This window comes from Cotesia glomerata, linkage group LG1 (assembly GCF_020080835.1).
Source record: "Cotesia glomerata isolate CgM1 linkage group LG1, MPM_Cglom_v2.3, whole genome shotgun sequence".
Taxonomy (NCBI): domain Eukaryota; kingdom Metazoa; phylum Arthropoda; class Insecta; order Hymenoptera; family Braconidae; genus Cotesia; species Cotesia glomerata.
In genome coordinates, this window is record NC_058158.1 from 19,482,012 (window position 1) to 19,502,119 (window position 20,108).

The following is a 20,108-nucleotide window of genomic DNA, read 5'->3' on the forward strand; positions in this document are numbered from 1 at the left end:
GACAATGGGCCAGTAACATTAACCAACAATAGTCGAAGATAAAAGCACTCAGTCTGTCTTGGATTCACTGTAAATACTCGCCCAAAGGCGTTTGATTTGAATAAATTGGGGCATGCATCAACTGGTGAGCCTTGCTTGCGCGGTATCCATTGTTCTGTTTGAGCCCATGTGAAATAGCGTGGTACTTGTGAATAGAGTAAAGTACGTGCAAAGGCACCAAAATCATCCACACGATTACACAATTCAAAAAATTCAGTGAGTGTAGTTTTTGGTCGATTTATAGCACGATCAATCGCTGTCTCGTTCTAGAAATATACACGCTGACCATTTTCAAGATGAACGGCTAACTGAACAACTGCTGGATCCCGTTCATGAATTGGAAAACCAAAGATACGCAAAACAGCTTTATTGGAGCTGATGTACCGACCTATTTGGTAGAGCGTTATTTCATCGTTATTATTTACTGGATGAGCATTTACATTGATAATTTCCACTCTAAACATCGCCATGTCACTGCCTTTATGGACATACTTGCAAATATATTTGATGCTCTTCACAGAACTGCAGAACTCAAGATTAATATGAGCATTGTTTGTTTTGCTCAGCAGGGGCGAATATGGCACGACCCAACGATTGTCAATATCAATGTCTGTGTTGCTGATGTTTTTAATAAATGATTGTCCGCTATCATCTGGATTCCTTCGACGATATAATGGATATCCGTCGACATTTGTGATTGTATCGTTAGTGAAATCTTTAGGGAAATTTTTTGTACATTTTCCATCTGACATGCAAGGCGATGAACGATTAAAAGTACCGCATGGGCCATGAATCATGTTTGCTGTAACAATATCAAACAACAATTGATCAATAGACGGATCGGGAATTTCTGCAGAAATTATATTATCTATTTTTTCAGGACGGATTTTGTCGATTAACCAAACCAAAATGTGGGCATGAGGTAATCCTCGCGTTTGCCACTCAACCAAATACAGCCAGCAACGTGTGGGACCGAATACATGTGATTTAGTAATAAAATTTATCAATGACTTCAGCTTTTGTCTAAACACACGTGCTGTAATGTCATGACGATGTATTGCATTTTGGCCAGGCAACAGCAAAGATGTAATCTCTAGCCATTTTGGATTACATGTGAACGTAATAAATAAACACGGTCGCCCATATTCGTGCGCAAAAGTCAGAGCATCCTGTATATACTCTTGCATATGACGTGGACTGCCTACGTACGATGATGTTAGAATAACAGAGTTACCAATTTCAGCAGCGTCGGCGTTGTTGACAACAGCGTCTCGCAAGTGAATGTACTCTTCCACACGTAGCTTGAGTTGATTATATCGTAAGTATCGTAGTCGTTCGCCTTCTATCTTCGCGTACATGTCGACCATGAATTGTTTACAAAGATCTCGAAATCGTAGAATGACGTTATCCAGCCCGCGTCGAATCATCAATCTATACGCATAATAATCCGAGCTAACGTTCTTGTTTGTTTCGGCTCCTGTAATAATATATTCATAAATATTAATTTAAGTTAATTGCGTTTAATCATTTAATTGTTTTGTTAAAAGTGTAATAATCAAATTCATAATAAATGAAGCACCTGATACGGGATCTCGTTGTTTAATATTTATGCTATATCCGTCTTGTCACTTCCAGGAGATTAGCGGATATTGGAGAGCGTCATATGAACGGTGTGTATCAGCAATGAACTGAAGATTATTATTTCTCCTACGAATCACAATTTCTCGTGCACCTGTACGATCGCCATCCATTATTCCAGCAACGTCGTCAGCAACAGGTGCATTGAATCTACGAATGTGTTCTCCAGCTGGTGTTTTATCAGGATTAATAACAATAGCATGATTATCGCTTTATAATTTGTGCATGTGGGATTTGAATATTTTCAACAATTCATTATGCTCATTCAATAGAGCATCCAGCTCGCTGACGATGCGTCTAGCAAAGAATAAATTAAGGTTATTGTAGCCACAATGTGCATCCACCCGATTGGCTAGTGCGCTTCCGGAGTCCTCGCCTCGTTGGTCATTTGCTCTGCGTCTATTGACAGTAAAACGGTGTAATTGTCGTTGTTCTAATCTCATGACTTCATTGCGTTCAGCTCGTGTATCGTCTGATTGTTCTTGACACAATTGCGCCATTCTCACACGCGCTCCATTATTTTCTTCCTGAACTTGTTCTTCGGTTCTTTGGCCTCTTCTATTTCGAATGCTTCTAGATTTATTTGTATCACGGCTCAAATTGGCCCCTTTGCGTTTTGTTGGCATTGTTTACTGTACAATACAAAACACAAATGAATAGAACTGATTGAATTATTCAATTATTATATTAATCATTTATTTTATCTTTGATTACATTAAATATACATGTAAAAATTAGATAGTTTCACGAAAACGAAAAATTTTATGTTTCTTAATTATATCGAAAATACATATTGTTAGGAATAGTGAAAAAAAATTTCTGTCGAAGTTAGAGCTCTTATAAGGAAACAAAAAAAAAAATTTCCCATTTTTTATAAGAATCTAACTTTCACCGAATTCGTTTTTCACCATTTCCAACAATATTTTCGTTATAAATAAGAAAGAATAATTTTTAATTTATAATAAACGTAAAAAATAATTTATACTTACAACTCAATAGCCGTTGTTTGCGGGAACTCGTGACACGTGTTGAGTATTTTAGAGGTTATGTAAGTCACTTAATTAACTGATCGTACGATTTACACTCAAAATTAATAATTTCATTAGTTATCAATAATTAATTATATTCAATAATATTAGTTATTGATAAATAAATAATAAAGTTACTCGAGAATATATTTAATATGAGAGTTACACTGAGATAGTAAAAATGTTTAACTACTACGCTTGAAGCATAAACACTAATAATAGCCGAAGACTGTAGAGGTAACATCCCCACTCCGTGCTGTTTACAGGGTGAGAAGTGACACCGGTAGACACATAGAGGGGATAACTTACCAAGTGATAATAATTGATGTTATCGAGCGGGATAGAAAATGATAAAATTATGAAAATGATTATTAAAAAGCAAGGGTCGGTGATAAAAAAGTGCAAATTTAGAGTTTTATATATTTTTTGATGCCACAAAATAAAAAAAAAAAAAAATTAATCAAAAAAACAAAAAAAAAATTTTTGGGGTGAACACCCCTTATCACTTAGAGGTTAGATAAATAAATAGTAGCCGATTCTCAGGCTTACTGAATATGCATAAAAAATTTCATGAGAATCGGTCAAGCCGTCTCGGTGGAGTATGGGAACGAACATTGTGACACGAGAATATTATATATATATATATATATATATATATTAGCTATAAATTATGGCTCTTTACCGTAAGATGGACGATGGTGTTTATTACTCGGTAGGTCTTATTAGGTGACGGAATGGTAGTTACGGACAATGTCTCGGATAGCTTAACTGGTAGAGCCTTTGGCACGTAACCAAATGATCCGGGTTCGAGTCCGGTCTGGGCTGTCTGAATTATTTTTTCGGTTACCGAAAAATTCCTACTGAGTAAGGTCCCTCCTCCCCCCTTTATCCTTTATTTCTCCAGTTCCCAAATTTGTCTTTAATGACAAATTTAGCTATAAATTATAGCTATAAATTATTACAAATATAAATAATGCTGTGAAGCGGGAAAGAATGGGAGTTACGGTAATTATTACGTGAAGCGTTCCACATTCACGTAACAGGATATTGGTAGGAAAGGATTGAGAAAGGAATGTGGAGAGGATCATCTCAATGTGAGTTTATAGAATATGCGAGAAAAAATTATTAGATAGCTCGGACTGGGATTCGAACCCAGAACCTTCCGAAGACATGTCGGCTACTCTACCATTTGAGCTATCCGGTCTATACTAAATTTTCTTTCGCTTATTCTATATACATTAAGCCACACCGTCCATCTTACGGCAAGCATTTTTGTTACAAATATAAATAATGCTGTGAAGCGAGAAAGAATAGGAGTTACGGTAATTATATATATATATATATATATATATATATATATATATATATATATATATCAGGGTGTGCCAAAATGTAACTTCCGTGGAGAACCTTTTAAAATTAAAATTTTGAGTTCTATTTTCAACAGCAATTGTGTTTCGGCATTTCCTGAGATACTTCGGGGTGAGTGGATTCATTTGATTATTTATAAAACACTTCCCGACAAATTTTGAATTTTTACCGGAAATGCCTAAACTAAGCTTCTGTTAAAAAATTATATCAAAATTAAATACATCGTCTCACACCAAAATATATCAGGAAATGTCCAAACGCAGCCCCTGTTAAAAGCGGAACTAAAAATTCCAATTTTAAAAGGTTCTCCACGCGAGTTACTTTTTGGCACACCCATATATATATGTACATGTACGATATAACGCCGCTTGTCAGGACGATAGCGTTAACAATTCTTAAGGGATCCCAATTAAACTCAACATACTTTTTCATAGACGATTACGAACATCAAGTTCAAATATAAGCTTGTTTGGTCAATTACTTTAGAAATTACAGCATTTTACAATTTTCAGAGTTTGAAAATTTTATACTTTCACTACTTCTGCTTCAAGGTTGCACGGACAGTACCCCGTAAGTCATAGTAGAATCTAAATTTTTTTTTCATCAAAATTAAAAATTTGATTACCAAAATTCACTACTATAATTTAATCGTTGCCTCACATTATTATTTATTAAATAATTTAATAATTTAATCAACAAAAACAATAAACAGTCAACGTCTGACTCAAGTATTTTTTCACAAGACTCGGACCTGACGACACCGCGCTTAACAGCTGTTTATATTTATCTTACTGTGTAGTGTTGAGTTGAAAAACATAACCTATAAAAATACACAGGAATTATTAAAATTCGAAATTCGCGCGTTATATTTTGTGCAACGTTGCCACACTGCGCTGAATCACGTGGTTTATTTATTTTTAAATATGTTTGCCTTAAATTTTCATGAATTTCTCATCTTTTGCATTAAAATATCTTTAAAAGCCTCCGTTAGGAAATTTTTATTTTATTTTTAATGTATTCTACGAAAGTTGATTGACTGAAATAAAAGTTTTTTGTTTTTTAATCTTCCTAAGAGATAGTCACATAAATCGATATATGTGCAATCCGCTAATAGTCTCTATAGGCTACATATTAAATTTCAATTTATCAATAATTTATTAAAGGATAACCTTTCATCATATCTATTCGACAAAATTAATTTAGACGTATGAGATAGCAATTCATAGCATATCAAAAAATTAGGTTCTGATCTTCAAAAGTGCATTTGTGTCCGTACAACCTTAAATAATTTTTAAACGCGTTGAGATATTTAATTTCTATAAAATGCATCAACAAGCTGAGAAAATAAGCTTCCATTCACATGTTTTTCTAAATCAAAATATATCCATCTTAGAATCATTTTTAAGACATTCGACTTTTGCGCTTATTTTGTCCACAGAAATGAAATCTACTCCCATTTTTTATGACGAATGGCCTTTCTTTAATTTATCGACTACATATCATTACATTTCAATTGTATCATGCAACTTGTTTAATTTGAAGATAAATTCATATATTTATTGTAAAATATAAACACTAGACAGGGATTCACCTGCTGACTAAAAAATCACTAGCATGTTAAGCTCCTTACCGAATTATTGTCGAAACCTGTTTGAAAACTCGTTTAAGTCATTAAATGAAGTCAATTTTTTCTGCAGATTTTGAAACTTTGTTACAAGATGGTCAGTCAATTATTCAAGTTGGAGGAAGATGGAACAACAACAAAGGGCAAGTTGAAAGAGGATTCGTAGGAATTATTTCAGGGCTTGTCATAAATAGTGCAAGAATTTTTGAATTAGAGAGTAAACAGTTGAGCAAAGTAGTTATTTCTCTGCGTGGTGATGTTCACATGTTACCACCCGGAAGCTTACAGGACAGAACTTCCCCTATACAGCGAATGCAGCAGGTTGGTTTAATTTAGTCAATGCATTGTTCTAAAATAGTTGTATGCAATAGTTCATATTTTCTGATGCAACAGACAATAACTGATATAATGAAAACTTTTGAGAATTTCGGTCAACAAATTTCGAACCTATTTCTATGTCCCTTCACTCTTACAGAAGATGAAAATAAAATTTGCATCGTACCTGCACCGAAAGTTAAAGCTGTCTGCTCTGTTATGTCAGAGGAAAGTGCGACTTCTCTCTTTTGAAATTACATAAGAAGCATTCCACCCAAAATTGTATGGTTTAAAAAAAAGTTTTTTAGACAAAGTTCCTCATCGCACGGTATGGACTTGGCAGATAGGGGCTAAACGAAAACAAAATGTGAAATTTTTCCTTTACGACTCTCTCTATAGTGAATACAGTTATTCATAGCGCGTAAGCTATTCGATGTGCCTAGTCATAGGCACACGCTTATTGGTCCAAGACAGCCAATAAGTTTGCTTCGACTGGACAGATATAGTTTGTACACGGCATACGCGTCACCTGTTTCGAAGTGTATTTATAACAAGACTCGTGCTGTGTAACCTTTTGATAATTGTTTGAGAAATGAGGCCTCCATAAATTATGTCACACGAATTTCAGGATTTTTTAACTCCTCCCTCCGTCCTTGCCACAGGTTGTCACATTTTAAGAACTTCCTCCTCCTTGATGTAACGTCACACATTTTTCAATTTAATGAATTTATTTAATAATAATCCAAAAGAAACAGGTGTTTTCATTTTTTAGGAAAGCGAGCGAGCACTCGCCAACGATTTAAACCTACTCACATCAGACCCTTACTATTCAGAACTCTAGAGAATTTTAGTATCTCATTTGCATCACAACTCCGCTTTCGAAGTTAGATGTCATTGCATGAGAGATAATCTCAAAGTGATAGTACTGAAGTACCAATAAAAAGTTTGGAAAATCCAAATGAGCATGCCTTAAGCGCTCATTTCATACATAAATTATTTAGATCATAACAAAAATTATTCGTTTTTGATTTGAATTCTCCCGCGAGTAGTATTATCCCCTCTGTAGGTCGAACTAAAGAAAAATCTTAACAGATGATAAAACAGTTAGTAATAAATTATTACTAAAATAAATTATTACTAATAATATCATCATGTATGTATAGTTTCTGCTTGTTTATTTCAATTCTGTTTTTGAAAAATAATATACATGGTTGCCGAAATCGCTGAAAAAGTCACCGAACTGACAATCGAAAAAAATTAACTGTATCGAAACGGAATTATTTTGACACGCAATTTTCACAAGGGTTTTGATAAACTTCCTTAGGAATGAAACAAAAAAATAATTAAATCGTTAAAGTGATTTTTGACAAAGTTGTGGTGTTATCAAGCCCATAGCTTCCGTGAATACCACGCTCATTCATTTATTTCATCAGAAAAACGAGTTTTTTCTGAAAAATCTTATTTAATCGATAAGAAAATTTTTTTAGCGTGTTCTGTAGTTACTATTATTTATTTTGATATGCTTTTTATCCATAATTTTTTTCATTTAAATTATGAAAATCACATTTTAATTAAAATCACGATTTTTAGGCGAGAGTAGAGCATACCTGCGCGCTTAAGACATGCAATATAGATTGAGTTCGTAAATATTTAAAGTTTTTCATTCACATATAAGTCTCACGTTAGAGTATTTCGAATTTTAACATATGACGTCACAAAGCTTTTGACCCCCTCCTGCCCCTTATCTCACAATGTCACACTCTGGTAATACCTTTCTACTGCCCCCCTCTTTAAGGTATGACGTCATTTATAGATGACCCCAAACTTTCGTTGGTTATAAATAATTTTAGTTATTGGGCAACATTTGTCGATAATGCATTGTTATAGTGGCTCAATAGATAATAAGAATGAAATCAGGTAAGTGTCAGAATTAAAGTGCAAAAATATGATAATGTGCAACAATTTGTGTAACCCAAAACAATGGGAGAGATATCGGGAACGAAAGAAAGCCGAAAAAAGAGTTTTTTCGGAATCACTCCGAATTTCCTAGTTTAATAAATTGAAACTTGAAAATTCGTCGTGAAGCTTAAAAAACGGCATTGAATGCTGCCAACGACGTGAAAATCGGTTCATTCATTCAAAAGTTACTGCAGTGTGAAAATTCAAAATATAGTGTTTTATCAAACTTCCATCAGACTCAAACAGCTCAAAAGCATAGAAAAGCTGTCTCTTTGACCTCGGAGAGCTTAAAATAAGATATGAATTGTATTTTTGAGCTCGAAGAGCTTAAAAAAGTTATAAGTGCAATTTTAAGCGCCTAGGTATGGAATTAGCAAGAAGTTACAGGGATGGCCTTCAGGGTCAACCGTTTTCCTAATTTTTTACTTCCCGCTAAGAAAATTGAAAATTTTCAAAAATCGGGAAGTTATTGTTTTCACCCCGTTGAATCGGTTCAAATTGTATTTAAAATCTAAGTTTGGTCAAGCCCTTTCGAATGGCACCAACCACGATGAAATCGGTCGAGCCGTTCAAAAGTTATAAGCGGTTCACATACTTACACACATACATATATACATACACATACATACAGTCATACTGACAAAATCGCGGGGGTAGTCAAGGAAGCTTTCTGTGACCTTAAAACGTCAAGATCTGATGAGAACTCGATTTATGCAAAACGTGATAAAATCAATAATTTTTCGATTTATGAAAATCTACGATTTTCTTAGCGGGAAGTTAAATATCCCTTACATAAATAAGCTCTTCATTACCGAATTAAACTGTGCTGAAATAAAGTTACATTTTTCATTTAAATGACATGAGAATTTGGAACTTTTTGGTATTAATTTTTTTCCTTCTAAAAAAAATGCCATTACGACTATGATCGATGCATATTCTGATGGGAAATTGATTGCTTAATTAAAAAGTTTTTTTACAATTTTTCAATAGAATCAATCCTTTAAGTTGTGTTTATAGTTATTTCCATAGTTTTTCAGTCTTGCTGTAAAGTTTCTTGTGTTATAGTCATTTATTTTCATCTTCATCAATAAATTTTCCAAAAATTTCATTAAATGGATTGACAGTTACAGTAACGTTAACAATACGATGTATCGATTACATTCTTAATAGTATTTCCGCTTATTTGTATTTTTTCTGTCTCTATTCACATTTATTTGTTAAGCAATTTTTAGTCGCATTATGATAATTATTTTTGTTTTCATGAATAATTTGCACTGAGTATCGTTTTTGTTCTTATTTACGTCCTGTATTGATACACAGTCTTTATATAATTTGAATCTTGATATAGAGCTGTTGCTGCAAGCTATGGCACGCCGTTTTACTAGGTAATAAGTTAATATTTTTGCAGTACATAAAAAAAATTCATTTTCAATTTGAAAAAGAATTTATTGATTGAATTTTTTTCTATGTACAGACATAATAAAAATATAATTATTTTAGGTACCGACATAAAATTCAATGCTTATGCATAGGAAGAGATACAAAAATACACGAAATATAATTATGAAACGACATAATTATAATGATTAGGAATTATCCTATTGAAAAAATAAAAACATTTCTATTATCTTGTGACATAATTATAATGAATAAAATTCGATTATGTTTAAAGATAAAATAAATTATTTTCATTTTGAATAACATAATAAAAATTATCAAATTGATGTATCTACATAAAAAATGGATTAGTTTTATTTAAAACAGTTTAAAAATCTTTGCAAAATTTTTATTATGGTTTATCATAATATAAATTCACAGAATTTAGTAAAAAGTGAAATGATAATGAATACTTCAAAAAAATTTATGACGCACCATAACTAAAATTCAGACAGTTTTTATCATGTCTAACCATAATGAATTTTACCGATAACGAATTTTAATTATTTAGTAACATAAATTTAATTTAAATTTTTTATTCTAAAAGTAAATAAAATAATAATCATCAATAAAAATAATCTTGTAACATAATGATATTAAGCAATTGATATTATCTCAATACATAATGTTAATTCAAATATTTTCATTATGTTGTAACGGGTTCTCATGTCACTTAATTGACCCCTTAAATTAAATTAAATGAAACAATAGACTAAACAAAATTGAAATCTAAATTAATAAATAAAAGGGCGCCACCAGGATTTTTGATCACGGTTCCTGGAACCAGATCCAGAGCTGAGCTTATCTACAGGGAGAGAGAGTGGAGGAACGTGATCTGAAATAAATAAATTCTCAATTAACAATATCCGGAATTTATTGATAACAACAATTTAACAAAGTGTACACACTCACACTCACACTATAATCAACTTAAAACTACAGCCTAACTGGCGGCTGACCAGATCCAAAATTTACACTGCACAAGGAACGCACTGTGTAACAGAGGTCGTCTATAGCCTAACTGGCGGCTATCCAGAGCCAAAAATTAATACTTAACTACCCGACAAGTCACTCCGTACAAGGAACGCGCTGTGCACGAGGGCTCGTCAGCTATGCAGCTAATTCTCATAACCCGTACAAATTTCCACACACATAACCTACGTGTGTTCACACACACACAGAATTTACTTTACTTTTATTAATGAAAATTATTAACGAAAATTAATTCCAGAAAATTCATTACATTACTTTTCAACTAACAGAATTTCAGTCATCAGCTAGCAATTAAATTATGAAATATTTCCACGACTAATAAATTAATTCTCAAAAATTCGAACTAAAATCCGACGCTGAATTTATTCCAAATCAATTCCGAGTTTAATACTCAACATTAAAGAAATTTTTAGGATCAATCGAAGTATAAATTTATTCCAATTCAACTCGTGATTTTATTATTAATTATAAAAATAATTCTTAAGAATTCATTAATTAATTTTAACTATGAAACTCTCGGACTTAATATCCACGCTGTTAAATAAATTCTAAGAATTTTATCAATGATATTAAATTAATAAATAAATTTCCAGAACTTAAGTTCAATATAAAAATAACCACGTGGAAATTTGTGGTTAAATAAATAATTAATAAATAATTTATCTCAATATAAAATAAATTAAAGAAAATTTTCCAGAGGCAAATCAGTCTTAAATGCACCGAAATCTCAGTAAATCAATTCTTCATAAATGATATAATGTTAAATAATTAAAAGTCTTGTAATAAATAATATTAAATGATAATAATTCAATTGTTTTAATAAATTATCGAGTAAAATAATCAGCAAAGAATTTGTGCGCTCAAAATGGACGCCAACTATTCGTTAGTGCGTAGTAAAGTTTGACCATGGGTACGACTTATCTACGTTTTAAAATTTAACCGATGCTTGACTGGTCCGTGAGAAGACAAAGGAAATTTCTCGAAGAATTTATTATTCGGTTTTTATTTTATTAAATTGATAAATAAAATATTTGCGACTAAACCGATTTTTCAGATGTTCAAGAATTATGAATAATTAGTCGAGTAAATTAATAAAATAAATTCTCACGAAAATTCACACCACAAGATCCTTAAGCAGTCCTCGGGTAAAAATCGCCTCGAGGGACGCTCAACACCAACTAACGAATATAAACCAATTGCAATTAAATAATAATTGAATTATTACGAATTAATAAATGATGAACAATTAATCAGAGGAGAAGTCAACTGAGTATAAACCCCGAGGTCCACTCCTAGTCCACAGAGTAATTATATTCAATACCTTGATGAATAAACGACGATCTAACTCACTACTTGATATTGAAGTCCTAAATTTTGTTGGCTTCTTACGTCTGGTAACTACTCCGGGGATCAGTCCCTCTTGATTTCTGTGGCACACTGTCTGGCGGTTACACTACTTCTCCCTGTTGCGATGCACGGCTCACCTATAATAACCCCAAACTACCCCCTCTTACTCTCTCTTTAGGCCCGAAGATCGAGACGCGCCAGTGCTGCGTCGAACAGTTATCGATCTCTCGCGACTTATCGATTCAGGGTAATTTTACCCTGTTACAATGTACATGATTCTAAATTAAACATTTCCATTATATACATAATTTTAATTCCAACATTTCCATTATGTACATAATTTTAATTGTAACATTTTTATTATGTAAATAATTTCAATTCTGAATTACTATTATGTACATAATTATAATTCTGAATTACTATTATCTAAATAATTTTAATTATAACCTTTTTATTATGTACATAATTTTAATTATAACATTTTTATTATGTACGTAATTTTAATTCTGAATTACTATTATGTACATAATTTTAATTTTTATTTGTATTAAATTTTAGATTAAAAGAAATTAAAATGTTATAAATAATCACTCCAAAAATATAAATCAACAGGAGCCAATTTAATTTATGTCACTACATAAAAAAAAAATTGTTCGTTAAAATTCTATCCTCACATAATTATGAAACTCTTATTTTTATTTATCATGACACAATAAAAATATTCTTTTTCTCATCAGTTCAACTCAGAATTTCAATTCTTTGATGAATTATTATGCCCCTACTGAATAATTATTCCTTAAAAAATATAAACATAAATATAAAATTAATCTATTATATTTTGATTATGTTTTAACATAAAATGTACATTTTTTCTTTGAGTTGTTAATTTTAAGATCATTTTTTTATCTTCTATTAAATAGTAAAACGGCGTGCCATAGCAAGCGATGCCACAAACCAAAATGACACATAAATAAATACTACACTCATAAAAAATTTAACTTGGCTCATGAGCAAGAATTTTGAACCAAAAACATCATTTTGAAGATAGAGAATTTCTTGAGTCAAGATATAATTCTTGGTTTAAGGAAATTTTCTTGGTTTTAGAATTTTTCTGTTTGACTCGAGAGTGTGATTTTCTTCAAAATGGTGTTCTTGGTTCAAGATTCTTGATCTTCAGTCAAGTTAAATTTCTTATTCGTGTATGAATGAACAAATATCCCCAGAAGATTTTGTTGCGTTTCGCTTCCGACATCTAGAGTGGATGGTGAAATATACCTGGTTTGTAAAGGTTATTTTCATCGGCACTCTAATAATATGACTAAAAATTACTTAACAAATAAATGAGAATCAGGACCGAAAAATGTAAATAAACGACAATATTATTAAGAATCTATTCAATACATCGTATTGTTTTAATCCAATATCTATCATATCAAATGTGCTGTTCCATCTTGTACGAACACCTAATATTGGTTTAGAATATGTAGTATTACTAACTTTACAAATTCTTGTAATTTAATTTGGAGTTTTTCCGATAGGCATAGTTTTATAAACATCTTTCGCAACTTTAATATAGAATCGGTGTACTTAGCAGAATATTCTTTATTCTTATTATCTTTGTCAACATCAGCAAATTCATCCACTAAGTTTTCTTGAATCTCTTCTTCAGAAACTTCGAATTTCGGCGAATAAATAGATTCAATAAAATCTTTAGCAGATATATCTACTTTTAGATATTTTAAAATATCTTGAACTCCTAAATCTAGTGAATTTTGATGCTTTAACACTCACTACCGTTTTTCTCGTCACCTCAACAGCACTTCGTTGATCAAACATGTCACTATCATTTTCATTATTCAGTTCAGCCCACTTCCGTTTTATTCCACTCATTTTTTTTGTTGAATTTTTTTCAATAATTGCTCAAAAACAGTAATATTGACTTATCAAAAATTTTATTAATACGACAACGATAAACAATATGTCTCTTTTCTTCAAATGTTGGAAAGTAACTGAATGATATTCCAGATAGACAAAGATTATCAAGTATACACTATACATATAACGCATTCCATATACTGCTTACAGACGCTAATACTTGCAATTCATACGAATCTATAAATATAGATATAGATATGTATGTATAATCGTATTGTGTGTAAGCTTTATTGATACCAAAATGTGGTCATTTGAAAATTATCAATACGCTAAAATCAAGTTAATACTTATAGTCTTTCTTAAAACATGAATTCTCACTAAGAATAATTCTCATATACTTATAGTCATTGTATTTATATGTCTTGTCAAGATTTAGCAAGATATTTTTAATGATATTGGTCTCGGTCTTGAATTTTCATCTATAATATCGTCTTGATAAGTCTTGATAAGTCAAGACCAGGACAAGACAATACTAATATAATCTCGATCTTGAATGAAGCCCTACTGCCTAGCTTAAAGGGCGAAGAATTATACTGTTAATTGAAATTTCCTCCGCAACATCAATTTTTGTAGAAAATTAATTGTACATGGGTCATTCCGTGTCAAATCGACCAATAGTTGGAATCGACCCCTTTCGATTTGGATGAATTTTGGTCAGAAGTTTTATTTTATTATAAAACGAAGTTCTGCCAAAGGAAAAAAAATAAAAAAATTTTTTTCGAAAGATATGCAAATTCAAAATTTCGCGATTTTTCCAGTTTTTCAATTTTGTTTTTGCAATATCTCGAATGCTATTATAGATAGAGGAATGGTCTTTCGTTTGTTTAAAAGGAGACACTTGGGGCTATTGAAAAAAAAATATTTTGGAAAAAAATTAAAAAAAATGCAAAATTTGTCAAATTTTGAATTTTTGAAAGTCGTCGAAAATGAAGACCACCATTAAAATTTTGGCTCATTTTTTTTTGTATGATACCTTGTAATGATCTTAAAAGATCCTGAAATTTTTGGATAGGGGTTTTTTTTTTCAAAAATATGAATTTTTGAATCTCAAAAAAAAATTTTGAATTTCAAAAAAAAATTTTTTTTTGTTTTTTGCAACTTCTATACAAGTTCAATTTATGCAGATATATTATATTGTAATTTTGAGTATTTCGAAATCAAATGCACGACGTGAAAATATTAAATAATAAATTAATTTCAACTTTTATTCATTTTTTAGACATAATCTAAAAGTCAGGCTTTACGCATGATATAATTATTTATTTTCTCAACGCATGATATATTTTGTCCGTTTCTTCACTTTAATTACAGTTTTTAACCTCAAATAACTCAAACAGATATTAATTTTCTATGAAAATTAGAAATGATTTCATAAAAATATCAATTTTTTTTCGTTCTTTCGAATACTTATTTACTTACGAATTTCTGCACATTCATAGTTCTCAATCTTAAATTACAAATTATTCCCATCTTAATAAGACGACAAGTGGCATCAACAACTTTAAATGAAGTAAAAAAAGGACAATTAACAAATTCTATCATGCGTTAAGGATGACTTATTTTAAGGATGCAAGATTATGTCTAAAAAATAAAAAAAAGTTGAAATTAATTTATTATTTAATATTTTCACGTCGTGCATTTTATTTCTAAATACTCAAAATTACAATATTATGTATCTGCAAAACTTTAACTTGTACAGAAGTTGCAAAAAACAAAAAAAAATTTTTTTCTGAAATTCAAAAATTTTTTTTTGAGATTCAAAAATTCATATTTTTGAAAAAAAAAACCCCTATCCAAAAATTTCAAGATCTTTTAAGATTATTACAAGGTATCATACAATAAAAATTGAGCCAAAATTTTAATGGCGGTCTTCATTTTTGACGATTTTCAAAAATTCAAAATTTGACAAATTTTGCATTTTTTTCCAAAATATTTTTTTTTCACTAGCCCCAAGTGTCTCCTTTTAAACAAACGAAAGACCATTCCTGTATCTATAATAGCATTCGAGATATTGCAAAAACAATATTGAAAAACTGGAAAAATCGCGAAATTTTGAATTTGCATATCTTTCGAAAAAAATTTTTTTTTTTTTTCTTTGGCAGAACTTCGTTTTATGATAAAAGAAAACTTCTGACCAAAATTCATCCAAATCGAAAGGGTTCAATTCCAACTATTGGTCGATTTGACATGGAATTACCCACATGTTTTTTACGAATTTTATTAAAATAAGTAGCCGAATTTCTTTTCTACATCTCAAGTGTTTAGAAAATGCATTCATTTTCATATGTTCCATTTCCGCGATCCCGTAATAAGAATAATTTATCGGTTGTGTAGTCAGCAAAGAGAAAATGTATGTAAAATTCTCAGTCCGTTAAATGATTAGAGAAATATTAAAATCGGTTGACCTTGGAGGCCATCTCTATAATTTCCTATTTCTCTTAAGATTCTATCAAATTTGATATCTGTAGAAACAATGTTAATTTTTTGGCAATTATCACTCCCGCACTCCTATGTGTAGGGGGGGGGGACTTCGGAAGATCCTATTCGAGATGATTTTTTCATTATAAACAAAAGGTTTCAACTTAATTTCGAGTCCATAGAAAATATTGTTTGAAAATGAGAGATTTTCATTGCTAACGTGCCCGCAATCCGTTTGAAGTTGGAATTCGAAAAAATGCTTTCTTAGCCGAACTTGACATCTTATAAGAAGATTCCGATTGAATTTGGAGTCTGTAGAAGTTGAAGTTTAAAAATAGAATTTTAATAATTTAACGCCCACCCCCGTAATCCCTATCGGAAGTAGAATTTTTTTTAATCAATTTTGAGATGATCTCTGCATGAGAAATAAAAGATTTCTACGAAGTTTATAGTTTTTAAGAGCTACATTTTGGAAATTAAGATTGTTTATTGCTAACACCCACCCCACAAGTCCCTGTGAGGTGAACTATCATAAAATTCGATTAAATATTATTTCTACATCTCTTACGGACGATTCCTACCAAATTTGAAGTATATAGGAGCTACAGTTCACGAACGGAAATTTTTCATTTTTAACGCCCTCGTAATCCTCTTTGGGGTGGGGTATCGTAAATTTGTTTATAAATTATTTTGATATCACTTGTATAAAATTCTTACCGAATTTGGAGTCTGTAAAAGCTATGGTTTGAAAATTAAAAATTTTCATTGTTAATACCCACCCCCACAATCCCCTGTAGAGTAATCTATCGAAAAATTCGTTATAGACTGTTTTTACATCTCTTACCGAATATTCCGACCAAATTTGAAGTCTATAAGAGTTTTTGTTTAAAAACGGAAATCTTCCATAGTTAACATCCCCGCAAACCCCTTTAGAGGAGGAATTTCTTAAAATTCGTTCTTAGCCGACCTCTACATGGAAAAAGTAACATTCCTACCAAATTCCAAGTTTCTAGCTTCGATGGTTCCCGAGATATCGTGATGAGTGACTATATAGATGGGAATCTCCTTTAGTAATATAGATGTGATAAATGAATTCACGTTTTAATTTATGTCGCAACATTCACACACACACACACACACAAATCTGCATATGACTACTAAAGAAATACAAAAACAATAACGATTTCGACTCCTATTTCATAACCACCACTAGGTTGACCGACATTATATATGTCCTAGCATTCGCAGAATTACCCGAGTCGAAATTTAGAGCCCATTTAGAACCTTCTAAAATCGGATCTATTTCTGACTTAGGGGCTCAAACTAGAGCCTGTTTCCATGTTTAAGTAGGTCCGGTTTTGGTCCCACAAGCGCTACAAATTTCCGTTTTCGGCGCTTTAGGGCTCAAAATCGGACCTGATGAAATAAAAATTAGATCCGATTTTGAACCCCTGAGTCCTCTTTTATTATTATTTTTTTATTAATTAATTTTTATTTCTCTTAGTTGCCACGACTGACCCATGCCTGGTTACCAGGACTGTGCCTTAGTCAATTTTCAAGTCTGCCTCATGCTATTCCATAAGAAATAATAAAAATTAATTTTTAAGCATCATTTTTTTCTATTTGATTTTAAATGTAGAGGCTAACGCAAATTCAGACTGTTTGACTCTTATTTAAACCTAACTTTCGCTAATCATAGAAATAAAGTGAAAATCGCATCCGCCCTATCCGAGATTCGAACCCGAGCCGCGCGCTTGCTAGACCGATACCTAACCCCTACACTATACGACCGATGAGCTGCTACGCATCTCATCATTCTTATAAGCTAAATCTATATAATGATGAAGTGTGACGGTTTAATAATTTATGTTATTTAATATTGTGTTTTGATGAAAATTAACTATTTTTTACACATGGTTTATTAGTGCAAAAACAATACAGAAGTCAGAGTCGCTTATATTACTCTAGAATTTGTACACCATTCTTATTGGATTTTCAATATTTTATTATAAATTTTTAATATTTAAGGTTATCAATATTAAAAATTTAACTGCAAATTATTAAATTTTACTTTTTTAGAAGACCATATCAATTTTGACGATATGTAATTGTTTTGGTTGAATAATAAATTTTAAGTACAGCTACTTGCTAACAAATATTCGTTAAACAATAAATTTTTAATAATTTTAAAAAATTCATTGTGTTGAATCAGAACGAAAAATTCTTGAATCAAAAATAAAAATTCACTTAAACCAATATAAATTTCTTGGTTGAAGAATTTTTCTCTTCAGATGAAGAAGAAAAGTACAGTTAATAAATTTAATTTTTTAATCAATGATGGAAATTTTAATTAAATAATTGATAGAAAGCTAATTTTTTAATAAATGTAATTTTCGTGTCATTTTGAGTTCTCCCAGCTCAAAAATCTGATAGAAGTGTAATAAAACACTATTTTTGATTTTTTAAACTGCAATAACTTTTGAATGAATGAACCGATTTCTACACGGTTGGCGGCATTCGACGCGGTTTTTGAAGCCTCACAAAGAATCTTTCAGTTTAAATTGCGTCAAACTAGGAATTTCTAAGTAATTCCGAAAAAATACTTTTGATTTTCTTTCGACAACAACCTTAACTAACGAATCAACCGCGACCGGGCTGGCTGCGATCAACGTGGTTTTTGATTAAGAGCTTTAAGGTTTTAGAATCGATCGGTAAAATCCGTTTAAAAGTTAAACCAACAGAACCACATTTGAAAAATTTTTTTTTAATTTTTTGAGGTTTTCTCACTTTTCTCAATTTTTGAATTTCGATAGACACAAAAAGAATGCCATAAACTCAGTAAAAGGCCAAAAAAGTAAGACAAGTTGAGAAAACTCATATGATAATATTTTCTGAAGGTGGCCCATTTTGCCCACATTTTCAATTTTTTATTTTCAATAAAGCAGAACAAATTAATGTCCAATACTTGGCAAAGGACTAAAAAACGTAAAATCAGAGAGAAAAAGTAAGGATTTCACATTTTTGTCTTAATAGGTCCGTTTACCCCCTCCCCTTCTCTTACTTAATTATTAATTAACTTTAGATTTTCCATTGGTGGCCAAAGGCCTCGGTCTTGACCTAAGCCCTAGCACACCGTTAAATAGCCAGAGCTAGATGACCCAGTCTTGGTTCAAGTCTGGTTCTGAAACGAACGGCCGAGACTGAGTTGATCAGTCTTGGCCCCGTCGTTCAACTCTGGGGACTCCTACATAGAAAAAAGGTTCGCAGAGCCAAAGAAATATTTTTCTTCCCCAGTATTTTCTTAAGCGAAAAAAAAAAAAATTATTTTTTAACACTAGGGTATTCCAACAAAATTCAATGTCTTGCTTTAAGAAATACGTATCTTGATCTGAGGTATTTAAGTCAAGAAAATCTTGTTATTTTAAGCTCGGCCTCTTGCTCCAAAAATTTAGTTCTTGATAGAAGTAAATTTTCTGAATCTTCAGAAATTTCTCTCTTACTTCAAAAATGAAATATAAAGATAAAAGTAATTTTTCATTTACATTTTTATTGATTAACATGTCAAATGGGAAGATCAAAATAATATTTCATCATTTGTTTCAAAACATATGTATGATTGCACGCTAAAATAATATAAAATGGATAATAAATAATTCAAGAGAAAAATTTTCTGAAGGTGAGAAAATTTTTTCTCAGCTGAAAGTAAGTGGCGCTGCTTCCCTAAAAGTATCTAAAAATCTTGATCAAATACAAGCCCACAAGTATTTATGATGGTTTGAATTAAGAACAAATGACTTCCACCAAGAATAAAATTTCAAGAAAATTTTTACTTCGGCCAACACAACTTCGGCCTTCCTTCAGGCACCCGAAAATTTTCTTGAGCCAAGAATTTTGTTCTCCAGTCAAGAAATTTTTTCTTTCTGTGTACATGGGTTAATTCATATTATTTTACTTTTTATTTTTAATTTTTAATTTCTTATGTCATGAATTTAATTTAGTTAGTA

General features: G+C 31.2%; 1 protein-coding gene across 1 annotated transcript in view; it reads left to right on the plus strand.

Moving 5' to 3' along the window:
- LOC123263793 (neurexin-3-like) overlaps window positions 1–20,108 on the plus strand; it is a 763,584-nt gene that overhangs the window by 714,545 nt on the left and 28,931 nt on the right. The window contains exon 27 of the mRNA XM_044726803.1: window positions 5,774–6,021. Within this exon, the coding sequence (XP_044582738.1) occupies window positions 5,774–6,021 (248 nt within the window). The remainder of the gene's footprint in view (window positions 1–5,773; window positions 6,022–20,108) is intronic.